Source organism: Diceros bicornis, chromosome 3, assembly GCF_020826845.1.
Source record: "Diceros bicornis minor isolate mBicDic1 chromosome 3, mDicBic1.mat.cur, whole genome shotgun sequence".
NCBI classification, from domain to species: Eukaryota; Metazoa; Chordata; class Mammalia; order Perissodactyla; family Rhinocerotidae; genus Diceros; species Diceros bicornis.
In genome coordinates, this window is record NC_080742.1 from 60080008 (window position 1) to 60105962 (window position 25955).

General features: G+C 42.1%; 1 protein-coding gene across 4 annotated transcripts in view; it reads right to left on the bottom strand.

Moving 5' to 3' along the window:
- Positions 1–404: 404 nt before the first annotated feature.
- ELMO1 (engulfment and cell motility 1) overlaps positions 405–25955 on the bottom strand; it is a 525628-nt gene continuing 500077 nt past the window's right edge. For all 4 annotated transcript variants that reach the window (XM_058528310.1, XM_058528301.1, XM_058528318.1 and 1 more), the window contains 3 exons: positions 18703–18785; positions 7943–8020; positions 405–1792 (listed from right to left, as the gene is read on the bottom strand). In XM_058528310.1, the coding sequence (XP_058384293.1) occupies positions 1592–1792; positions 7943–8020; positions 18703–18785 (362 nt within the window). In that variant the 3' untranslated portion in view covers positions 405–1591. The remainder of the gene's footprint in view (positions 1793–7942; positions 8021–18702; positions 18786–25955) is intronic.

Below are 25955 nucleotides of genomic sequence, written 5' to 3' on the forward strand. Positions count from 1 at the left end.
TTCTTTGCTAAATGTGCTCCCTCAAAGTGTGATGTGTTTAATTTGGCTAGTTCCATAAATTATATAATGGTAAGGAAGAAAAAATAAAAGAGAAAGTCATGGTCAGTAGGCAATAGTACAAAATGAATAGATCATATTTTTACACAGTGTGTCTGATTTTCTCAGTGAGTTGAGATGGTCTTCTTAGAAGCAACATTCTTTATTGATGCATAGAGCCTGTACTGACCTAGCAATGGTCAAGTCCCCTGGACCAGTGCTTTTCAAACTTTATGTGCACACGAACCACCTGATTCTGTGGGTCTGGGGTAAAGCTTAAAATGCTGCAGTCCTAACAAGCTCCCAGGTGAGCTGATGACTGAGCAGCAAGAACTTAATTTACCAAATCAAAACACCAGCTCCCCAACTCATCACAATTAATTTTATTCCACAGCATGTTTAAGGGAAGGTTATTCTCAGGAAGATGTTTAGGATTAAAATAATTAAAAAAAAAATGGAAAGTACACACATTTATGTATCTCTTCTTTTCATTAAATATATATCTGTTTGGCAAAAAATGTTAGACTCTTTTATACAAAAACAAAGCAAAAAAAAAAAAAACCACCCCAAACCCTTGCAAATTGTCAACACCTGTAATAATTACACTGATGTAAACTTGGATGTCTGACAGCTTGACCATCCTGTGGAAACTGTATTGCAGCAGAAGCCCCCAGGAGAATGTAACACCAAACCCTTAGATAGCAACCGCTGGTCCTAGAGGCATTTAGGTTTAGTATGTTAGAGATGGAGCATGACAACTGATTTCACCATTTGTGCTTTCAGCTAAGGGGTTAGGAGGGTGTGTGGAAATGAAGAAGGCAGGTCTAGGCTGGGGCCAGGAGAGGAAACCCAAGACTAGCTGGCGAGAAAGGAAGGTTGGCCATGGTCACAGTGCAGATGCAGATGCGAAGTGGGCACGGGAGGACTCGGTCTGGGAGACCGAGTGCTGGCGAGAACTAGGATGAGGCTGCTGCTGCTGCTTTTGGAACCCAGAGAAGAACAGGGCAAGACAGAGGCCGGGATGGAAGAGGGAGGGGATTTGAAAGCAGATTTCAATTCACATGGAACTGGTGGTGTAAGCCGACTCTAGAGAGAAGGGGAATGAGGAGGTGGTGTTTGGTCTTCTCAAGTAGCGAGGCTGTTTCTTCCAGACACAAGCCTTGGGGCACTCCCCTCAGTCTGGCGGGCAGGTTTTGGGGCAGTCTGGTGCTGCTGGCTTTCATACCCCACGAAGGAAGGACGTGCCTGCTGGGGTTAGGATGGAAGGGCCCTTTGGCTCTCTTATTGGCGGTGGATCTTGCTCTTCTCCCACCATTAGACTGCAGCAATGGGAAGTGACCTAAAGCGATGGAGTCCAGAAACAGGATCAGGGTGGTGAGCAAGATGCCAGGTAGGGGCAGAAAAATGCCAGGGCTAGAGGTGAGGCCAAAGAAAGTGTTGACCCACAGCTTCCCTTTACCACAAGAGGATTCCAAGGCGTGGGCGTGTTTTCATTCTTCTCTCCTGTTAGCTAGATTTTCCAGTTTTGAAGGGGGTGCTTCTGGGCCCGGCCACTTCAGTTACAGTCATAGACGAAGTCATAGTTGCTGGGCTCCTTGGGGATCGGTGGGGGTGCATCGGGGATCTGAATGTTTTCCAGGTCGAGGAGGCGGAGCTTGATCTCCATGCTGAGCAGAGTGTCCAAGTCATTCTGCGTCAGGTCACTCATCATGTCTTTCCCCAGCAGTGCATTCAGCCCATCCGTCCAGATACAGTACTGGTGGGAAAGGAGGTGACAATGATAACTACTGATGACAATTATAAGAGTAGTAACAACAGCTACCACTTACTGATTACTCAACATGTTCTAGGCTCTGTCCTAAGCGCTTTGCCTACATTGTCATTTAATATTCACAACATCTCTAAGAAGTTGACACTCTGTTATCTTCTCTGTTTTACAGATGAGGGAACTGAGGCACAGAGAAGTTGAGTAACTGGATAGTATGTGGAGTGGGTGGGATTTGAACCTATGTAATCTGACTCCAGTGCCTGCACTCTTCTGTGCAAAGAATGCCTCCCTACACAAGAGCAGGAGGATTTGACTTCTCTAGGACTGTGCAACATAATATCTCTAACATCCCATCAGTGAGTCTATGATTTTAAGGTATTGGTGGAATATACCCCAACACTCCTGGACTCAACTTTAGGTCAAGTTTGCTTCTTTCCTGACTCCAATCATGGTTCCTAGCACAGTAGCTAATCTCTGCCTATCCTACCTGATTCCTAGCACTCACAATGACAGCCCCATCCCACTCTGGAGCCAATGGTAGTTCCACCTTTGCATTTATCAATGCAAAAGTGCTAGGAAAAAGTCTTCTGTTGCCCAATGTGTGGTAGACAAAATGGCTAAAATTATTGGGTGATCTTAATGGGAGGTGGGTTGGCTGCCTGTGTGGGGACCTCTTCTGCCTGGCTCTCCAGTTCCCAAGGTTTCTCTCCTCCAGGTCTTGGAGTGTGGTCCCTGGGGACATCACCTGTTTTGGAAAGCCCTCCAGAGTACCCAACTAAGCATTTCTTCCCTTCTCATAAAATTCATCATGCCCTTTGCCTCCCCAGTAGACTATGAACTCCTTGAGGAAAGGAACTATGCTTTGTTTATCTGAGGACTTGCCTTGCTCTTGTCAGCTTCCCTCTCAGAGGCTGAAGTCATGCCAAGACCTGGTATTGGAGCTTGATACCTGGTAAAAGAACTAGCCTCTGCTGCCAGTATCTCAGAAAACTGCCTGCATTCTGGATGTTATACTATACTCACATGTTAGGATGGCCTAGTCCTATACAAGACCTCTATGATATCAATTGCTCTGCTCTTCCTGTAGGACAGTCTTCCTTCTACCACATGCTCTAGATCTGCCCTCATTGGATCAGGTTGAAATTCCAGACCCTAGTTAGTTGATCTCAACATAAAAATACTACAAGACTGCAAGCACTATACAAATCTTAAGTCATAGTGATGTGACGTAAATTGACCATAATGCACATCAACAGCACCACTTTTTAAGCTGAGGAGGTGCCCCATGGGTGTATTATGAGGCCCAAGTCTGAGTAGTACAGCCCTGAACTGTAGAACTTTGGTTCTGCCTTGGCTATGTGATCTCAGCCAAAGCGTTTAACCCATCTAAACATCAGTTGAGTGCTAAGGGGTTTCTGGAAGTATTAGGGTGCTCAAGAATACCTTGCATTAGATTCTGAACACATCTAAACATTCATTTCCTCATAAATAACTTGATAAAAATAGATACTAGGTTCTACCCTCGAGATCCTTATCTTGTAGATCTTTGGTGAGGACATTTTATTTAGAAAAGTTTCCAGCTAATTTTGATGTACCTCCAGATATGGGTACCACTGAACTCTGTGCTCTCTAAGGCCCCTCCCAGCTCTGACACTGTTTCATTGTAAATCCCTAAGCCCTGGGGATTACTGCTTTTTGTACACAGCCTTCTCAGTCCTGGCTAGCTTCCTAGTACAGATTAATTTAACCCACAGGAACACTTCTGTGGTGCTTTCCTTTTGAAAAGCAGCAGGCACAGAAAATTTTATTAAAAAGCACATTGACCAATAAATAAAAACTGTATAGTACTGAATCTGAGTTTGAAGTATCAGTACGAACTTATCATGTATTTTGTCTTAAGAAAAAGCATAACTCCTAGCTCTTGGCACAAAAAGACCTAAAAATAATGACGAACCAAGCTGTAATAAGCACATCTAATGCCCAGATTCAGGCTGCTAAATACCATTTCCTATGAAAAGGAACCAAGGATCCATAGAGAAAAGGCTGGAAATGTATAAGAGGAGTCTGGAATATCTTGTCAGACAGAATGCCCAAAAGCTGTCAAAGACATCTGGAGTCATGTCAATAGGAGTCAGAAGCCAACCGGAAGGTGATCCTACTTTCTCTAGATAAGATAATCTGGACACTGATAATGACAATAACTGCAACTTACTGAAACACAAATACGTTTAAATCCATAACTTCGTAATGGTACTCAAACACCAAAAACACCTCATTGGTCCCTTTTGGAAGATGCTCATTATTTTGAAAACTGGTAAAGGGAATCAAGTATTTATCTTGCCTATCATATATAAATTGTATGGCCTCAGAGTAATCAAAGACTTGATGAAGCCAGTGTCTCTTTATGTAACAATCCCACTAATAAATGAAGAAGGAATGACAGAACTGGGATATCAACCTTTTCCAATGTCTAGTGAATCCAAGGATTGAGGCAATAATCATCAACGGCTGCTAACATCCTCAAAAGAGAGACAACCAGACACTATGTAAGAACACACCAGTGCTGCTTAAAGTTGAGCCTGAATTTGATTAATCCTCTAACTACCACTTAGTAGGAAATACAGGAGACAGATAAACATGTGAAATGATAGCACAGGTTGTGATAGGAAGAATAATACCCTCCTTTCAAATAAGACCATGTCCTAATCCCTGGAACCTGTATGTTAGGTTACATAGCAAAGGGAATTAAGGTTGCTAATCAGCTGACCTTAAAAAAGGGAGATTATCTGGGATTGTCCAGGTGGGCCCAATGTAATCACAAGGGTCCTTAAAAATTGAAGAGGGAAACAGAATAGGAGTGAGAGAGAGACAGAGGTGAGAGAGAGAGAGAGATTCGACTATGGAAGAGGAGGTCAGGATGATGTGGTGTGAGGACTCAACCCACCATTGCCATAGATGGATGGAAGCCATGAGCCAAGGAATGTGGGTGGCCTTGAGAGGTAGAAAAGGTGAGGAAATGGATTTTCCCCTAGAGCCTCCAGAAAGGAATTAAGCCCTTCTAATACCTTGATTTTAGCCCAGAAAGATCTGCATCAGACTTCTGACCTCTAGAATTGTGAGATAATAAATGTTGTTTTAAGCCACTAAATTTGTGATAATTCATTACAGCAGCCACAGTAAACTAATACACAGAATTACAATTAGCAAAATCTAGACTATTGGCAATGTTACCAGACAGATGACTTGGTTTTTTCAATGAAAAAATTGCAAGGAAAAGGCTCACAACAGACAGGGAGAGGAATCTATAGATGTAAGCAACCTGAAGAAACATGTTAACCAATTGCTATGTATGGATCTTATTTGGATTCTGATCTGAATAAAGTGTAAAAGAAAAAATAAATAAGACAACTGGAGAAATCTGAAAAGTGACTGTATATGGTGGTATTGAAACTTTATAAAATTGGGTGTGATAATGGTATTGTAGTTATGTTTCAAAATGGACTTTTTTTTGTGAGGAAGATCAGCTGAGATAACATCTGCCAATCCTCCTCTTTTTTTTTGCTGAGGAAGACTGGCCCTGGGCTAACATCCACGCCCATCTTCCTCTACTTTTTATGGGACGCCACCACAGCATGGCTTGACAAGCAGTGCGTCAATGCGTGCCCGGGATCCGAATTGGGGAACCCCAGACTGCCGCAGCGGAGTGCGCACACTTAACTTCTTGTGCCACCAGGCCGGCCCCTCAAAATGGACTCTTTATGACTAGATGGACACAGGAATATTTACAAATAAAATGATATGATATCTGGATTTGCTTTAAAAACAATCGGGGAGAGGGGGCAACTGGGTGTGGGTCGGGGTACAGATGAAACCAGATTGGCCATGAATGGATAATTGCTGAAGCTGAGTGATGGGCACTGGCAGGGAGCTGTGACTTCAGGTCCTGCTTTCTCCCTTCCTAGCTACACAGTGCAGGGGCCAAAGAGAAGGGGTGTCTGGAGCAAGATTGCCACGGTTGAAATCCCAGCTTTATCACTTACCACTTGTTTTACTCTGGACAAGTTTCTTAACCTCTCTGTGCCTCGTTTCCCTCTTTTATAACATGGGGATAATATTAGGTTGTTTCTTTTAGAATTATATGAGGATTAAGTGAGACGAAGTACTTAAAGCACTAAATAGTGCCCGGCACAGAGTAAGCCAGGCTAGTTATAATTACTATTGTCTTCACTATTGTTGAGGCACGCAATTTTGGGAGGGCTTTCTCTCCTTATTTGATAAATGAGGCTATCTGTAATAGAACTTTCTATTTTATGGGATGATTATGCAAATAAAATGAGGTAATAGATATGACAGTGGTCTGAAGAAATTAAAAGTGTTCACAAGGGTATGGCATTTTGTTCCTCACTAAATCAATAAAAAGTGGCAGATGTGAATAAAAATTTGGCAGTCCCAGGATGTTTTTCCTTATCTGGAATTAATGTGTACTCAGGAAAACAGCCTTGCCTAGATTTAAATAACATCCATAGTTCTACTCTTTTTTTTTTTTTTTTTTTTGTGAGGAGGACCAGCCCTGAGCTAACATCCAATGCCAATCCTCCTCTTTTTTTGCTGAGGAAGACTGGCCCTGGGCTAACATCCATGCCCATCTTCCTCCACTTTATATGGGACGCCGCCACAGCATGGCTTAACAAGCGGTGCGTCGGTGCACACCCGGGATCCGAACTGGCGAACCCCGGGCCGCCACAGCGGAACGTGTGCACTTAACCGCTTGTGCCACCGGGCCGGCCCCCATAGTTCTACTCTTTTAAGTAGTTTTCTATACAGCTTTATATATCTTGAATATGGTGGCCTGGGTACAACCACAATTTTATTTAAAAAAAGAAACAGTAGGACACAGTATCTATTTTCAGCAAGATGAAGACAAAGTCATACCCTTCTGCAAACTAAATGTCAAGTAACACAGAATTATATTTAAGTACCATTCTAAATGCAGGATTTGTCTCTAATCTTTCCTGTCTCTTTGGGATGTAAAATTTTATTCAAAAGCTTCAAACCAGTGAAAACCAGACACTGAATAACTTCTAAATGAGCTAAGTCTCCTGGGGAAATGGGGAACAAAAGTCAGAATCTATTAAAATGTTCCTTTCTAAAAGTTGTTTATGCAACCACACACGAAACAAAAATTTGAATGGTATCATCTAAAAATAAGAGTTTCAAGCATGATGTTGGGTTCTAGTTTATAAGATAAAAAGTTAATCATAGCTCCTACTTCTTCTTACAAATGCATTTTCCTAGATTTATGCTAAATATTTTAAATATAGCTGACAGTGTGCTTCAAGAAGAGAAACAAATTATACATATAACAAGATGTCAAAAAAAATAAAGTTCCAACAGCAGAGACAGCCCTAAACCTCTTAAAATAACTTAAAGAAACATGGTAGAAAACCTACTTCATCAAATGTTTCAAAGAATAGACACAAGTTTATCTTGGGAAAACCCTGACCAAAAATTAAATATTCAATGAAAACCAAAGCTGTAACCAGGGCCCCCTCTTCCTCCACAATTACGCCCTTGCTGTGTATGAAGCACTTGTACGTTCTTTTTCTTAACCATGAACCATCGATCAAGCTACTAAGAAGCTGAACCTGTCATAACTGGCAGTTTTTCAAGAGGTTTCCATTCTATTCCAAGTCAACGAGATGTTTCTTTGTTCATGATTTTTCTCAGGCAGGCTTTTTTTTTTTTGTGAGGGAGATCAGCCCTGAGCTAACATCCATGCTAATCCTCCTCTTTTTGCTGAGGAAGACCGGCTCTGAGCTAACATCTATTGCCAGTCCTCCTCCTTTTTTTTCCCCAAAGCCCCAGCAGATAGTTGTATGTCATAGTTGCACATCCTTCTAGTTGCTGTATGTGGGACGTGGCCTCAGCATGGCTGGAGAAGCGGCGTTGGTGCTCACCCGGATCAGAACCCGGGCTGCCAGCAGCGGAGCGCGCGCACTTAACCGCTAAGCCACGGGGCCGGCCCAGGCTTTTTTTTTTTTTAAACGAAATTTTTTTCTTTCCAGTATTTTTCTCCTGCTTGTTTTTCTCGAGAAAATGTGACCTTTTCTCATAAATTAACCCCACGGAGACCCTTACCTCATGCTTGTCCGGAGCTATGAAGTTCAGCTGGCAGTTTGAGTCGTACAAGATGGAGAAAGCAAGCTCAAGCACCTCCTACAAGAGATTGGAGAAAACACCACATTCAGAAAAATCAGCACATTTGTTTTGCAGTTGCAAATGGCTGCAGACTGAACATGGCGTAGGGCCTACAGCGTGTCCCGACAAGAGGAGCAGCAGTGAGGCTGACGGGAGGAAGGAGCACGTTTGTCAAGGTTCACGGCACATTTCCTTCTCTCTATTCAGGGGAGGTCTGCAGGAACCATCGCATTGAATTCTCAAGACAGTCTATGTAGCAAGTGTTACCATTCCTCCTTTACGAGAAGGACCTTAGAGAGGTTAAATGAGTTGTCCAAGGCGACACAACCCCAAAGCTGTGCTACTCTCCTTTCTTCAGCATCTCCCTTCCAGGGAGACCATTAACAGTAAACCCTTTCCCAATCAGCAGCAATAAGGGCTGCTCTATCTTTGATCACATCCAAACAGACAGATGCCCAAAGGGGTTTGAACTTCCTAAACCATGGAAGCTATGCAGGAAGTAATGAGGCTTCTAGGTGAATCTGTTATCTTTAGGTAACATGTGTGTCCTTTGATCTTTGAACTACTGTATAGCAAAGGCTACACAAAACCTAGATTTTATTCTATAGTAGCTGCAGGGTATAAAGGAGAAGCATGGTCCCAATGTCAGAATCCCTGGGTTCATTCATTGGTGAGTGTCTTTTGAGTGCAGATGATGAGCCAGACCCAGAGGACCAAGGACTAAGTGACACTATCATTTCATTGTAGCTGAATGACCTTGGCCAAGACACTCAGTATCGTGTCTAATTTGTACATTAAAATATACTTCTCAAATTGTGCACACTGTACAATACTGGGTACAAGATTATTCTACTGGTCTGAGCAGCCAACAGGATACAACCTTTGGAAGACAAGAGTCATCGCACATCTCAACACCCTAACGACTCCTAATGTGGAGGGGAAGGGCCAAGGGTATCCACATCAGTGCTCTGCATTGTTATAACACACACGTGCTAGCCTACTTTCCTTCTTGGTGTCTTTATTAGGCACCACTGATGACCGCCCTTCTTCCCCCTGTTGCACTCTCAGTAACTGCCCATGCACAAGACGTTCTTTCTTAGGTGGACAGATCTCACCACATCATTCTCTGCCTTAACATTTGTCAGAGGATTTGCCTTTGGCCAGTAACTCACAATAAGAATGCCCGAGAAAGAAGAGGGAAGGCAGAAAGATGAGGTCAATGCCTCCAGATTTTAGAATTTCAGATGGGTTAAAGAATTCTTCCAAAGTGAACTCCGAAGGCCCAATGTTAGCTGGATGCCTCTCCTGACACAGTCAACCATCAGGCTATTCGTGGCTCTCATGGAGTTCCTCTGTGTCTCACTTGCCTCCAGCTGTCCCCTCATTAAGAGGGAGCAGCTCTTGTTCTGAGTCCAGATCTACCAGAATCTTACACTCTCACGGCCTCCTCACCCTGCCAGAAATAGAAACAAGTGAAGAAAAGAATGCCAAGTCATGGGATGGGAGCTATTCTGCAAAACTAGCCCTCTCCTCGTTTTTCATTTCTTCTTGCTTAAGCCTCCATGCAGGCCTGCCCAGTGAAGACTGATACCATTAAAAAGAGCTCACTAAAACAAACAAACAAAAACAATTTTTCCATTAAGTTTGGTCTCTCTCTTTGTTCTTTTAATGAAAATGGCCATGGGCCCTACCAGTGGTACCATAATTTGGTGTCATTCTTTTAAAAAAACCAGTAAGGCAATCTATATCAAGAACCAGGGATCCCATTCCTGGGTTAGTCCTAAAAAAACTCAAAAGCAAGCAAAAGCAATATACATTATTATCTGTAAGAATATAATATGAGAAAGTAAATGTCCTCCTTTCTTTGGGTAAATCATTAAAGAAATCACAAATTAGCAACTCAGAGAATTATACTCAGCCAGCCATTCAATATGACAATTATTAAGATCTGAACTTCAGTGAAAAAAAGCAGGAGAAATGAACATTATTTACATACTGATCACAATTATGAACAATGTCTTCTTGTGGACAGAGACTGGAAGCAAACATGTGAAATGAAAATAACTATGTTAAGGTGCTCGGATCATAGGTGATTATTTTCTTCTTTCAAAAAACTTAAAACATTTTTTTCAATAAAATGTTAAGCTCTAGTCTCATAAATTTATAAAAATTGTTGTTCTTAGATTATGAACATTGATATAAATGATGATTTCCTAATATTAGTGTCATTCATTGGAAGACTCTCTGACTCATACTTAGAGACTGGAGAGAGAAAGGACAGCATGGGCTTTGCTTTTGAACAACCAGTCAGTATATTACAGGAGCACTAGGTGACCTTCAGAGGGCAACAGGAAAAGGTGAAATTCACAAATGGATTTCCTGGCTGATGCTGGACACTTGCTGCTTTGCTTAGGGCATCACATGGTTAATCATCTCCTTGCCAACGACAGGTGGCGTGAACATCATCAGAGCCCAGACGCAGCCTCTTGACTAGGTGCTGAAGTCACTTGAGACCAGAGTGTGAGTGCGGTTGTCCTGCAGGACTTTCTCCTCTGCAGGGGCACGGAGAAGGAAGAAAAAGAGAGGGCCTGAAGACTTTGGGCTTTGCCTTCTAAGGCATATATCAGTGAAGACGGGAATGAGTGAAGCTGTCATGACCTAGATTCCTGATAAAACACCACAGGAAATGGAAAATTCGTGAGAATGTCAATCTCCACTTTAATTTCACCAAAGCTGCCTGGGAGGGGTAGGAGGAATTAAATCTCAGAACTGCACACCTGTGTGAAAGGCTGCTATCATGTATAATGAGTTTTATTGACATCTCTGGCTGGTTGTCATTGAGTCATTGGTGGAGGTCAGCTGTTCAGCACTCAGAGCAGGGAGGCTGCAGAGCTGGGAGAGATGGCACCTCTCGGGCTAACACTCCAGAAGCTGCCACCTGTCCAAACTGTCTGTGAGGGAGAGTGGTGCCAGGAGGTGGTGGAGTGAGCTGTCACAGATCTCTGGCAGTGTCCCCCTCAGGGCCCTCTTGTCATGCACCACAACACTCACTTAGACAGCTGATGCTCTGGGGCTTCACTACTCACTACCGAAGGTCTTTTATTCTCTCTGGATTTAATTCAGTGAAAAATTATGTCCAGGAGCAGCTTATCTCCATCCTCTGTTCCGCTAATTCACATCTCCCACGTCACCACATAAAGGAAGGCCCAGGATGGATAACTTCTGGTGATAGAGGAGGCAGGAAGAACTGAACATCCTTCCATGCCCTGGGGCCTCTGACCCTGTACTCAATCCTCTGGCCCTGAGACTAGTGACAAGGCACGCTGGGTCACGGGATGCTCAGAGAAACTCTAGGAATGAATGGCGCCTTGGTTTGGGGCCTGACATCATCCGTGGGTCAAATAATGTATTGATTGAATATAAAAGTAGAGTTTTATACAACATATTTTCAGTATACAGCACTGGCTGCAATTCCTTATATTGTTTTGGGGTGACTTGCCTCATTTGGCCATTTTTCCCAGCATTCACTTTAACTATGTTGGTTCTCCACCATCTGTCTAGGTCATCTTGAGGGTGAAGCATTTTGATTAAAGACACAAGAAATAACTTGGCATGTGTATGTGCTAAATGTGGCCATAGAAACAGTAGTAGATTTCATAGCTATAATGCATTGCTGCTCATCTACACATCTATGAGTTTGAGTTCCTATTTTAGAAGGCAAAAATCACTCATTCATATAGTACATAATAATAGAGGATATTACCTTCTTCAGGCAGGTATAACTTTCTGGCCCCAATCTATCTTAGCATTATCAGTCAATTGTTCTCCGACTCATTTTCTTCTCTCTGTCCCCATCAATCCTATCCTCTGAATTCAGTGTTTCTCAGAGGATGCTCTTTCATATGTTGAAAGACCCCTCTGTCTTTTCACACATTCTTTCCTCCTCCTAGAACGTCTTCCCCTCACTTCTCCATCTGATCAATTCCTTTTCAAAATCCAGCTCTGACATCATTTCCTCCATGAGCCTTTCTCAAGTCTCCCAGGCGCTCCCTGTGTTTAAATTTACTGGGGCATAGACAACATTGGATTGTAATTGCATGTTGATACATAAGACTTATATCTCCTAGACACCCAAGGACAGGGGTCAGGTCATATTAATCTTTGGATTCCTACCACCTGGCACAGGCCTGGTATAAAGAAGATACTCAATACAGTTAGTGAATGAATGACGAATGAAGTCAATCCGAATAAAAGGCCTTTTGGTTAAGACAAGGGTTTTCAATCTGATGCTAGAACATCAGCTTCTAGTATTCTGCTTCTTATTTCAGGTTCATGAATCACACTGGAAAAATAAATGCTGGATTCTGGGACATGGTGAGATGGAAGCTTCTCTTATGTCAAATGTATTCCTACCTGAATCAGTGAGATCTGGTGAGATCTTCCCTCTGGTGATTATGTGTTGAGCCCGAAATTCAGTGGGATAAGCACCAGGAATGCCCATTTTCAAAGATACAGCAACAAATCAACTTTATTTTATAAATTACGGAGTTTAAATTTAGAATCCTTAAAAATCAAATTCTTCCAATTGAATTTCCATTCACCCATGACAATTATTCTCAAGTCTCATAAATTTCCTAATCACTCTGTGAAGAAGCCAGTAGTTGTTGCCTCCACGGAAGTTCTCCTGTTGCACCGACCTCTGTTAAACACACTAGACTCTAAGCTCCAGGAGGATAGGGCCAGGTCTGCCCTATTCACCCCTCCATGTCCAGAGCTCATCAGAACTCAGGTGCTCTGATGCTGATTGAATGAATGACTCAATGAATAAATGCCTCTGCCTCAAGGAGAAGGAGCAGTTCCTTTCCTTTTTCTATTCCCAAGCCCTTAGACAGTGCCCGGCATATCAAATGTTGAATGAATGAGAAGTACCGTCAGTTACCAATATTTTTCTATTAATAAAGTGTCTCCCTTATGGATGCTAATGTCTCAGTTTGCCTTGCTCAGCCATTAAGCTAACTGAAAGTCCTGTGGCACAAAATGTCAGAACCTACTCTCTAGCTGGAAAAACCATCTGAAGAGCCAGCAACAGACCTCAGTTGCTGCCCACTACCATGCACTGACACAGCTCCTGGATACATTTTGGTTAACTCTCCTTTTAAGCTGCAGGTCTCCCCTTTCCTACCCAGAAGTCCCAGAGGTAGGGAGAAGCAGGCCTCTGGAATATTGGGAGAAGGGGTGTGGTTGTGGACGGTTGAGGACATAAATTCTTAGAACTGTGGGTTTCCTTTCTGTCTTTTGATATTTTGTCTCATGAACCAGGTGTATGAACTATTAGCATCACAAGACAAACAATTTTCACGTGTATGCAAATGAAAGAGCCAGGCTGGCAACTGTGTCTCTCAGCCCTTAAGGCAGCCTGGAAGAGCCTGGGGGTGGCTGGAACATCTGGGCCAGTGAATCTTAGGAAGTAGCCTCCTCTTGCAGTCTTATCTATGTGTTTATAGCAGTGTGCTCCACTCATCCATCCATCCATCCATCCATCCATCCATCCATCCATCCATTCATCCATCCATCCATCCATCCACCCATCCATCCACCCATCCGACCATCCATCCACCCATCCACCCATCCACCCATCCATCCAACTATCCATCCAATTTCCTATGATTGCCATGATACTTAAAAATAAAGTTGGAAAATGTCACTTAGTTTGTTTTGCTGATCTTCTCTAAGGGGAGAGGAGTCTGATACAGGAAGCCCAAATTCACCCACACATATCATATGGTCAAATGAGATCATCATCTCCACACCTGTTTTGATATTGGTAAGTTGTGTCTTCTCTCACTTTTTCTTGGTTAGTCAGGCTAGAATGTTACCAGTTTTATTCATCTTTTCCAAGAATGAAGTTTTAATTTTGTTGCTTTTCTGTACTGTTTTCCTGTTTTCAATTTCATTGAATTCTACTCTAATATTTATTATTTCGTTTCTTCTGCTTCCTTTAGGCATAAATTGCTCTTCTTTCTCTAGTTTTCTAAGGTAGAAACTTTATTAACTTTAAATCTTTCTTCTTTTCTAATATGTGCATTTAATTCTACAAATTTCCTTCTAAGCATTGCTTTTGCCCCGTCCTCCATGCTTTGATAAGTTATATTTTCATTCTGTTTAGTTTAAAATATTTTTAAATTTCTCTTGAGACTTCTTCTTTGAACTATGGGTAATTAGAAGTGTGTTCTTAAATTTCCAAATATTTGGGGGGATTTTCCAGCTACCTTTCTGTTACTGATTTTTAGTTTAATTTCATTGTGATCTGAGAACATACTCTGTATGATTGCTGTTCTTTTAAACTTGTTAAGATGCATTTTATGGCCCAGAATGTAGTCTATGTTGGTGAATGTTTCCTGTGAGCTTGAGAAGAACGTGCATTCTGCTGTTGTCAGGTGGATTTTCTATTAGTGTTAATTTGATCAAGTTGATTGATGGTGCTAGTCAGGTCATCAATATCCTTATTGATTTTCGGCCCGGTCGATCTATCAATTACTGACAGAGAGTTGTTGAAGTCTCCAGTATAATAATAGATTTGTGAATTTCTCCTTTCAGTTCTATCAGTTTTGCCTCATGTATTTTGATATCTTTGTCCATCCCATTACTTTAACCAATCTTTGTCTTTATATTTAAAGGGTGTTTCTTGTAGAAAACATACAGTTGGGTCTTGTTTTTTTTATCCCCTCTGACAATCTGTCTTTTAATTGGTGTATTTAGACCACTGACATTTAAAATGACTACTGATATCATTAGAATAATATCTGCCATGTTTGTAACTCTTTTCTTTTTGTTGCATTTGTTTGTTTCTTTTTTCTCTTTTTTTTTTGTCTTCTATTTTGAGTATTCCAATTTCTCCCTCCTGTCCCTTGTGACTTTGCTGTCATTTATTTTACTTATCCATACACTATAAGCATTCAACACATTGTTATTATATTACTTTAAACAAAGAGTTATCTTTTAGATGGATTAATAATAACAAAAATAAATATTTTTATTTTACCTTCATTTATTCTTTCTCTGATGCTCTTCTATTCTTACGGAGATCAGTTTCCGACCTATATAATTTTCCTTCTGGCTGAAGAACCTCTTTTAACATTTCTTGCAGAGCAGGTCTGCTGGCAATGAATTTTCTCAGTTTTTGTTTTTCTGAGAAAGTCTTTATTTCTCCTTCTTTTGAAAGATAATTTCATTAGATATAGAATTCTAGGTTGGTGGGTTTTTCCTTCAACACTAAACATTTCACTCTACTTTCTTCTTGCTTGCATAATTTCTGACGAGAGATCCACTTTAATTTTTATCTTTGTTCTTCTATAGCTATGGTGTTCTTCCCCCTCTGGCTTTCAAGATTTTTTTTCTTCGTCTTTGGTTTTCTACAGTTGGAATACAATATGCCTGGGTATGATTTTTTGGGTATTTATCCTGCTTGGTGTCCTCTAAGCTTCCTGGATCTCTGGTTTGATGTCTGTCATTAATTTTGGAAGGTTCTTGGCCATTAAAGCTTCAATATTTCTTCTGCTCCATTCTCTTTCTTCTGGTATTCCAATGATATGTATGCTTTTCCTTTTGCAATTTTCTCTCAGTTCTTTGATGTTCTGTTTTTTTCATATTTTTCACTCTTTGCATTTCAGTTTAAAGTTTCTATTGACTCATCTTTAAGCTCATTAATCTTTTCCTCAGCCATGTCAAGTCTACTAATGAGCCAATTAAAAGCAATCTTTACTTCTGTTACAGTGTTTTTTATTTACATCCTTTTCTTTTGATTCATTTCTGGAGTTTCCATCTCTCTGCTTACATTACCCATCTGTTCTTTCATGTTGTCTACTTTTTCCATTAGTGTCTATAACGCTTTTAATCATAGTTATTTTAAATTCTCTGTCTGATAATTCCAACATCTGTGTCATATTTGAGCCTGGTTCTGATGATTGTTTTGTTTCTTCAGGCTGTTTTTTCTCACTTTCTGGCAGGTCTGTAATTTTTTGTTGAAATCTAGACATGTTGTATCAGGCAATAGGAAGAGAGATACATAGACCTTTAAAGTGATGATTTATGTTAATCTGGCAAGGAATTGAGATATGTTTAATGTTTGCTGTAGCTATAAGCGCCAGAGGCCTCAAATTCCTCTAGTGTCCCTGTTTTTGTCTCTTCTCTTGACTTTGGGCTTCTCTAAGCACTACCCCTCAGAGAGAGTTTGCATCTTGCAGATATTTCAGCTATAATCCACTGTTATTATTTTGGAGTCCTGTTGGTTTGGTGGTAGGACATGGGTGATGGATAGCATTCTATAATTTTCCAATTAAACCTCCACCTTTTAGGGGTCCTATATCTTGTGGCTTTCACCTTCCTAAGTGTTTCTCCAGTGATAGAGCTTTCTTCCCCCTGCCTTCTTCCCTTTCCCCATGCTACAGAATTTCCTGTCAATTTCCTTGAGGCTCTAACTGCTGTTGACTATGTCTTCTCCCCCTCCAAACCCACAGTTGAGACAGGAAGGCTAAAATGGGATGAAATGGGAGAAATTCCCTTCCCTTAGCTGAGAAAACAGTCTAGAGAACAGGACTTTGTTATGGAGAAGGCTCTGGCATATTTCATGATTACTCTTCCCTTTCCCCTCCCAGAGCTAATGGTGGTGGTGGGGGGTGGGTATGTCTTTCTCAGGTCTTCACTATGAGAATCTGCTAGGGTTACTGGAGGTAAAGCCCATGAAAGTATGTCCCCCCCAAGACTGCAACCCCCAAGAGTTTCTCACTGTCACACTAGCCCACACTCAGCCTAGAGAAATTCATCAGAATTGCCATTTAAGCGATCCTCCAGTTTATGGCTCCAGTGGATTCTGCTCCGGGTGAGCGGATCTGGCTGTGGCTCTCTGGATGCACATGACTCTCCAGATTCCAGGGTGGTGGTCTGCCCTCCAATATCAGTTCTCTGGTAGGCCCAAGAAAATTATTGATTTTCTTACTGTAAGAATAGGAGTGACAACTCCCAAGCTCTTTACCTGTTGGAGCTGAAACTATAAGTCCCACCACACCTGTTTTACATAATTCTCTCTGTCCCTACTTAGAGTTCTTGGGTCCTGGCAGGCTGCGTTGCTGCCACCTACACCCCTCCTCCCCTCCTCTGGGTTATAGACTCTTGTTGCTGCCAATTTGCCCACATCATTTCCTGCTCAGCTCCAAGAGTTACATAACCTCAGCTGGAGCTGAGCAGAGCCAGTGCTCCTGAGATGGCGCTCTGCATATTAGGCAGTGTTGAAGGAAGGCAGCCCCACAGGAGGCAAGCGCTGAAGGCTGGGGACTTGCCGCTAGAGTTAAGAATGCTCCTCTGGAATCTGATGAGCTATAGAATCCCTATTTCCCCACATGATGGAGAAGAGAGAAATGCTGTATAACAGATGACCCACAAACTCTTAGGCATGCCGTTGTATCACTATACTTGTTAATTAAGTGCAGTATATGATAGTGTTGTGGCAAGCTTGACAAAGAAAGAGTTCACATGGACTTGAGGTAAGTTACACTTACGTAACTTAAGAAGTAAAGGTCTTGCTATCAGCCTCCTTGGCAGTATCTGCTCCCCTCTGTCTTCCTAAACAGTACTTTTGTAGTAGTTTTGTTTTTCCTTAATCATAGATAGGGTCATTCTATGCAGACATGAATTCCTCTTTGTCTTATAATGTTTGAAATTACAGATCAGGGATTATTCACTTTAACTTTGATTGTAAGTAGGATATATATAATGTTGGTACTCCTCTTCGATACTGACACTGAACAATAAAGAAGCAAACTATTGATCGTTGTGATATTTTTGATACCAAGGTGGCTGGAGGTCCCAGATGAATCTGGATAATTTTGTTCACACATAGGTACTATGTATCACAAGATGCCAAGAGGTATAAACAAAGAGTTGGCTCCCTGATGGCCTCTCCAAGGGCAAATACCTCCAAACTCGTGGCAAAGGAAATTCTTCCATCTTTTCAGAAAATGTCTCCTCCCACACCTTCTGTTATGGAACGTGGGCTGTCACGGCAAACAGCAGTTGGCAAACTAGGAGGAGAGGGTGAAAACTAGTGCAATGTGAAGAGGATTTAAGCAACATACACCTTTGGGGAAATTTTCTCCTTTAAGCTGGGTTTGAGCTATTTTACCATACTTTCCATGATGCCGAAGGATAGCAGGCCCTTAAAAGTTTTCTGAGATTTTTTGAGTCATCTCATTTCTGCCTTTCCCAGGCTTCACTGAGACCGCAGAGAGGATACTAAGGGGGTGATAACATCAGGAGACAATGAAAGAGACTGGGGTGGAAGTCAGGGAAGGAAGAAAATGAATATACATGGGAGATTAGGAGAGGCCCAGAGAATGGATGGGGATGAGCGGAGAAGGAGAGGATGGGTGACAACAGTGAGAGGGCAATTCCTAGGGCTGGAAGTAGACAGGAAGTGAGGGAATGGAAGAGATGATGGGGATTAGACAAGTGATCAGGGAGAGAAAGAATAAGGCTAAGAGATGTGAAAGGAATCAGGAAAGGAAGAAGGAGAGCTGAGTAAGAGATGTGCAACTGCACGCGCACACACACATACACAAGCATTGCAACTAAAACGATCTGGGCCCACCGCAGTTGCTGACTGCATGGTGCAGACACAACTATTTGCAATAATTTGGAAACCATACCTTGTTTTGTTTAAGGGCACCTTTTTCTTTCATATGAGGGCAGTCCTTTCCCGTCACCACAGCTTTGATATCTGCCACTGGCACTGCAATTCATAAAAGGAAATGAAAGTAACTATACCATGTGAAAGCTTAGCTGTCATTAAAGAAGCCGGACTAAGCATCGAGTCTACTGGCACAGTTGCCATTCTCAGAAAGTACTGCAAAAAGAGAAAAGAAAAGCAGTGAAAAGAAGAAGAGAAGTCAGGCAGTGTCCTGGACTAGAAACTAAAACATATTCTTATATTCTGCTAAAAAGTATCCCTGGGGAGAAAAATCTATGATCATAAGCAGAATTTGGTTCTTCAAAACAAATATCTAAAAAAAAGTCCCGTCAGTCATGTTGACAGTGATGGTATTAGAATCAGCAGTAATAATAATAGTAATAGGGGTATACTAATTCTGATATTATGGAGGACAACTATGTGCCAGGAACAATGCCAAGTGCTTCACATATATTAGCATCTCTTGCTACAGAATCCACCTTGATTTAGTTTCTCAGTTTTGGACAACAAAGGAAAGCAGCCCTATTGCAAAATATTTATCTGCGTCTACACAGTCCTGAACTGTCACTCTCCAAATTCTCGCTCTCTACCATCTCACTAATTCTCACAACAGTTCTGTGAGACAGGTTTTATTACTCATATTTTACAGACAACAAAACTAAACTCAAATAAAGGGACCACTCCTTTCTGAAAGGAAAATGGTAGCTGGTATTTATCTTGGTGATCCTGAGAATAATGCAGTTAGATAAAATGATGCTATCTCACGTCTTATTCAGGACTTGCAGGAACATAAAAGACATGGAAAGGTTTCTGCATCTAAAACTTTGGTTAAGATCATCTGAGAGAGAGAAGGCAGTAGGATGGTTTGGAATCTTAATTTAAAAAAACTGTGGAGTCATCTGTCCCTCTCCAATCCCTAATTTTTCAGTCTCACAAGGGACTGTGAATCTAGGGGCCCACTTAGGATCTGTAGAAGCTTCCAGTAATCAATTACTCCAACTCTCTTAATGAGGAAGATAATGAGAGATTTCATAATTAAAGTTCACACATTTTTATCAGGGAATTGGGTTGTGGGGGTGATATTTAGATCAAGTAAAATTATGAAACATATAGAATATCAAGAGGATACAACAGGAAGGCCCTTTAAAAGCTAACATTTTCCAGGAACCCTAAAACTGCCAAGAACTTTGTCCAAATCTGTTGACACCTCTAGAGCTCACTCTAATCCCAGGGAAGAGTGGGCTGTGATGAACTCTTCTAGGAATCTCTGTAGGCATCCCTTGCTCTCTGTCCCACCATGTCTGCTCCTCCATCTTGCAGTCCTGACTCTAGAACCCTTTGGTAGACATTATTTGTACCCACTAATATCTGGCTTTCCTCTCCTTTGGGCGTACGGAAGACTACACTTCCTAGCAACTAGGTGGGGCCATATGATGAGTTCTGGCCACTGAAATGTGAGAGGCAGTGGCATGTCTCTTGTTTTGGCTAAGGCAATGAAAATTCCATGTCCGCCAACCTCTCTTCCCCAGTTGCAGAAACTGAACAGGCCACATGTCCTGACCAGATGGCGCAGCTATAGGATGGCAAAGCAGACACAGGCCTGTGTCCCTGAGTGACTGTGCGGAGTAGTCCTTTGACAACCCACGTCAGTTATGTAATGTGAGCAAGAAATAAACTCTTGTTGTCTTAGGCTACTGAGATTTTGGCATTGTGTGTTCCTGCAGCATAATGTAGTACTGCGGCCTACCCTGAGTGGCATAACCCTTTACCTTGGAAGTCTTTCCTGCCTCTGCTTGGCCCCTTTGGATTGGTATCTTCCTGTAATTGATCATCATGATTCCTCAACCTATCTTTGACCACAACCACTGACTTCAGCTCTCCTCAAATCCATTTTCATAACCAACAGTCAGCCCTGTTCCCCTCAGTGGCTGATCTGGCTGCCTAATCACTACCCCAGGAGGTGATATTTGGGCACTTTGGGAAGTTGGGTTTATTTTTCAATGGAAAGTCTACCATTGAAGTGAATTTGTGATATAATTTACATATCAACTCAAAAAAAATCTTCTCAAGCTTCAGATGGAGTTTGAGTCATAAGTACCTTGTAGAAAGTCTTTTGTTGTATAATATATAACATGGTCAACAAACTAGAGAGTGTCTACAACTTATAAATAGTAAGTTATCCCTTGGCTTTGAAAACCCATCACATGGAACGGGACAAGAATAACACAAAAATCCATCGTGGGAGAAGTCTTCAAAACCTCTAATGAGAAAGCTTCAGGGGAGAAAAGGCACTTTTCCACCATGCTTGTGGCAGTATATATTTTATGTTTTTTTACATGCATTGTCCCCTGTCAAGGAGATAAGCTGTTATATTACTCACAGGATTATGGTTAAAAGGAAAACACAAAGTTCTAAAAATACAGTGTGGCTTTTAAAGGTTGTTCTTTGCATAGTTTGTCTCTAGATGCACTGGAAGAGTAGGCATCAGAAGGGCTAAAATGCCATCCTCCCTATTCCTATGGGCAAAACCAGGCTCAGGTCTGTTGAATCTACCTCTAAGAAGGCAGCAGAGGACTCTTAATTACTTCAAAGCCAGGCTAGTATTTTCATCAGGCTGTTTTGTGTGGGGGCAGCATAAAGAAGTGGGGCCCAGAGATATGAGAACCAGGAGGGTCACTACTGGCACCTTAACCCCACTTGAACTCCTTGGGACTTGGCCTCATTTCTTTTAGTGCTTTTTTCAGTTTGAGCTGGATTGAGACAAGCTAAATTCAACACTCCCATTTTACAGATGGGGAGACTGAGGCCTAAAGAGAGGAAATAAATTATGCAATGTCACATGGCTAGTGGGGGACAGAGCTGGGACTACTGCTTTTCCTTTCACTCTGTGCTCCCTTGCTTGGTCATGATTTCTCTCTATGTTTGGAAGGTGTCAGTACCCCAAATCAAGCTGAACACAGCCCCAGCTGTGGTCATCACTTCAGATATGTTCAGGAAACTCTTCGATTGCTAATACCTGTGGAAGGAACTTTGCGATTTAAAACAAAAATACCATTGAAAAAGTAAATGTGGCCACCGTGATAAAAATAGTTTTAGCTTTCACCACTGGGAGCCCAGCTGAGGCAGAAATCACCCTGGGAAGTAGCTAGTAAGCCATGAGCACTTGTTGTATACACAGCTCCATGTAGAAGTTCCCGTGGGCGGAGATACAGAGGAGGGACAGGCTGATCCCAGTATAGTTCAGTGAGGAATCTGGTCTCTAACTCAGCAGCACAGAGTGGTGGGAAGGGCTGTGCCTTTGGTATCACAGAGCGAAGTCTAGATCCATCTACTGGCTGGACCACTTTCGGCTTACGTTCTTGGAGCCTAGGCTTCCTCACCTGCAATGTGGAACTATATCATATACCTTATAGGGTTGCCCCGAGAATTAACTCCTAATGCTGGAGCCAAGATCACTGTTGGCTTTTAATCTAGGCTGCACAGAGTAGTGGGTAAAAATCAGGGCCACAGAGTTGGATAGTTGCATTCAGATCTTCACTCTACTATTTACTAGCCACGTGACCTTGAACAAGTTACTCAAATGTTCTGTACCTCAGTTTCCTTACCTGTAAAACAAGGGCAATGATATCTACCTCTTCAGGTTCTCGAGAGGATAATTTATGCAAAGCTCTTAGCACAGTGCCTGGCATATAGTTAGCACTCAATAAATGTTATTTGCAATGATTGTCACTATCAACAGTCAAAGATAATTCCCTCTGTAGATTGAGGGACCTGAATTATTCATCGTGCTTCAATGACCCAAAACGCCTGCTTTGTTTTGCTGTCTCAGCTGCTCCTCTCATCTACTGTAATAGGCTTAATTGCCTGTGTGAGGGGGTGAGCCTTCTCTTCCCTGGCCCCTTTGATGTGGGAGTGAGGAGAGCTGGCCTACATTCTTTCAAAGGGAGGCACTTTGGGGCCCTGGGCAGGGCTGGAAAGCAGTAGAGTCTAGTGTTTAGTGGTGGTGATGAGAGCCTGTAAACCAGGTGGGAGGGATGTGGGGCGAGAGGGGATGTAAGGAGATGTGAATTTTCAAGGGCCATACTTCCTGTCAAACAAAAAGAATACGAGAGGAGAGATTTCCTAAACCTTTAGGGACGAAGACAGCTAAGGAGAGGCCCTCAATCTTCACTTGCACTCTCTGCATTAAGAGGATTCAATTACACTATTTGATTCATCAATATCTCAATATTCAGCACTGATTAACTCAAGGGGAGGAAGACAATTTTCCCCTTGGTCCCAAGAGAGGGCAATCGTACATGGCAAGAGCAATGGCACTTGAAATTAATTAAAGGAACGTCTCATTTTTCTAGTGGAATGAGGTTTCTGACTTTGAAGGGCTCCAAGAGGATGGGCTATTTTGCTCCAGGCAGAATGCAAAATTGCAATTAAATGCAAACCAGGTGGCAGGCCTGCAGGCCTGCAGCAGCAAACTTTAGTTTCCTAGGCTGGGGCCTTCTCATCTCAGGCACATAATAGCTTCGTTTTACTTCGTTACAAGAATACACCCCTCCCTGGCACACGTGTGCACAGAGATATAATCTCACCAACACACACACACCCACCCACATGCACACACCTGCATAAGTATGGATTCTTGATTTATCTTGCAATGGATAAACTGCTAATGGAGCGGCTCTTTCAAACTCTGAATTATTGGATTTCAAAGGCTGCAGGGGAAACGGGCAGACAAGAGTTTTGGAGCCATTGTCAGAAGGGACTGCAGCAACCCTTTCCCAGAACCAGTGTCACTCCGTGGCCACCACCAAAAGCTGCTCGGAGATTTGCAGCTCTGGCCTTGATCTTCTGAAACCACCCTGGCAAGCTGGCTCTCCTTGGCATCAGCTTTCCTGGTTTTCTAGCTTGTTACTTTCACCCTGGACCCTTGGGAGTGCAGGCCTTTGGGGGGCATCAGCTTTCGGGCAAGCCCAGGAACTGTCCCTACCCAAGGCTCAGGTGCTGTCCACACTGTGACCTTCTCTAGGAGCACGGCTACCGATTTCCAAGCAACAGGACCAGCTAGAATGAGAGTGCAGCATCTAAAACCTGCAATCAGTGCCAATCAAGTGTCTATCTGTGGATTAAGAATCAGATTATATCCCTATAAATATTGGGATAAATAATACATCCAGTGAGCGGGAGAGCTGATTCACTGGGGAAGGAATGAATCACGCTATGTTTTCTTTTTCTGCCCGGACCACTTCCCCTGTTTCTCGGTGAGATTAAGAACGAGGCCGTGGGAGACTTCAGATAGAGCTTCTGGCTGCTCTGACCAACAGTAACCTCTCACTCTTCACTTCACCACTGTAGAACAGTGCTTCCTGATTGCTGGCCTCTGGACAGTTCCTAGCTCACGAGGGAGTTTTCACCAGTTAGCAAATAGAGGAAAAAGAAAACACTGGTCTGAGTTTTTCACAAAGCTAATTTAATTTATAGAAGGGACTGTCCTTTATTCCAAGATTAGGTCTTTCTTACTGCTTTTTATGATCGAGTCCTTTGGTTTTTTAATGAAAGGATTGTGATGTTAAATTTTAGTTAGATTTTATTTCTTAACAGCCTTGTTTGCCAAAATTAAAAGTTGGCAACCCACTATCAACTCAATTTGTTGTTTTGTTAAATTTATACTTATTGGTGAAAGCCAAATTTGGGGACTCACTAGGAAGAGTACAGGGCAATATCTAGGCAGCAGTCCTCACTTTGTGCATCAAAACTGCCTGGAGAGTCTGTGAAGACAGATTGCTGCCCCTATCCCCAGAGCTTCTGATTTGGCAGGTCTGGAGGTGGGGTCTGAGAATCTGCATTTCTGGTAAGTTCCCAGGTGATGCTGCTACTGATGGTCTGAGGACCATACTCTGAGACCCACTGGTCTAGCTATGTTGATGGTGGAATGTGGAAGGCTTTCTGAGACCTGAAGTGAGAGCCTCATTATAGGCAGAGGACCAGAGTACCAGGACGCACCCACAGCAGGGATGTGTAGACATTGCCCCAGACTGCAGCAGTGGGTTTCAGATTTCTTTCTCTTCCCGTTAACAGTGTCGATAATGTGGGCTGGGGAGGCAGTGTTCCTTATGAAAGGAAACGAGATTGCTTTCTGAACTAAATGACACTACAAAGACCACATCCCATTTTTAAGCTGGAGGAAGAGAGAATGTTCTCGGCTGTCTGCCTGATATGTCAGCATAGAGTCTGAATGTGTCAGAATTTCCCACTCAGGGTTTATTTTCGCCTTCGATGGCCATGAGCTGCAAGGAAGGCAGTCCAGATTTGACTTCCATGGGCCCCGGGGTGACAAGAGGGAAGGTGCTAGGAGTTGGGGATAAGGATTCTGTCTGGGACACGCTTATATGACTTACTGCAGGATCAATGTGACTTTTAAAGGTTATTTAAAAGTGTCTTTATTTGTTTTCTCACTCTTTGATTTCTCCACCTGGGATATTTTCTGAGTCGATGCTTACTTAATTTCATTTCTCTTCCAAATTAATTCACCACTCTTGTGCATTTTAATGTTTCTATAATACTTTGTTTAATTTGTACACTTAACACTATCTAAAAAATCTGGAACCTGGTTTGGGCTAAAATAATCTACGATATTACTGACTCTTCAAAATATACACATTAAAACAGACCGTACAGAAATAGCAAATAAATACAAATAACCCATATTTCAGGGAATATTTAGCAAACAATAGAATGTAATCAATCATAAATTTTCTAAGTGTCTGAGTTACTTCTCTGAAGTAAGTTAGTCATGCTTGGATCTGCCATTAGCTCTGCATTATAATTATGGGATACACTAACCTATAATGAATAAATGTGGTAGGGATCAAGCAAACTATTTGTATGGAATTATTTTGGGTCATCAGAACAAGACAATTGACAGAATCAGGTTTACATTGCTTTCGCTCTTTGAAACAGCACCTGGATAAGTAATGTAAAAGTGGAGGTTTGAACCTCAGGTTTACATCTTTCTGGAAAGATACGTGAGCATTCCTTTTATGCCCTTCCCTGTTCCATCCCAAACCCCAAGTCTATCAAGGTCTTAATGCTTGATGAGAATGCTCAGGCCAGCACTTACAACAAAAGGAGACATGTTCAGTGAGTTTATTTAGGTTGACAGTTTTTCTGCAAAATATTTTGTGACCAGGAAACTAAACAAACAACCAAAACTCAGGG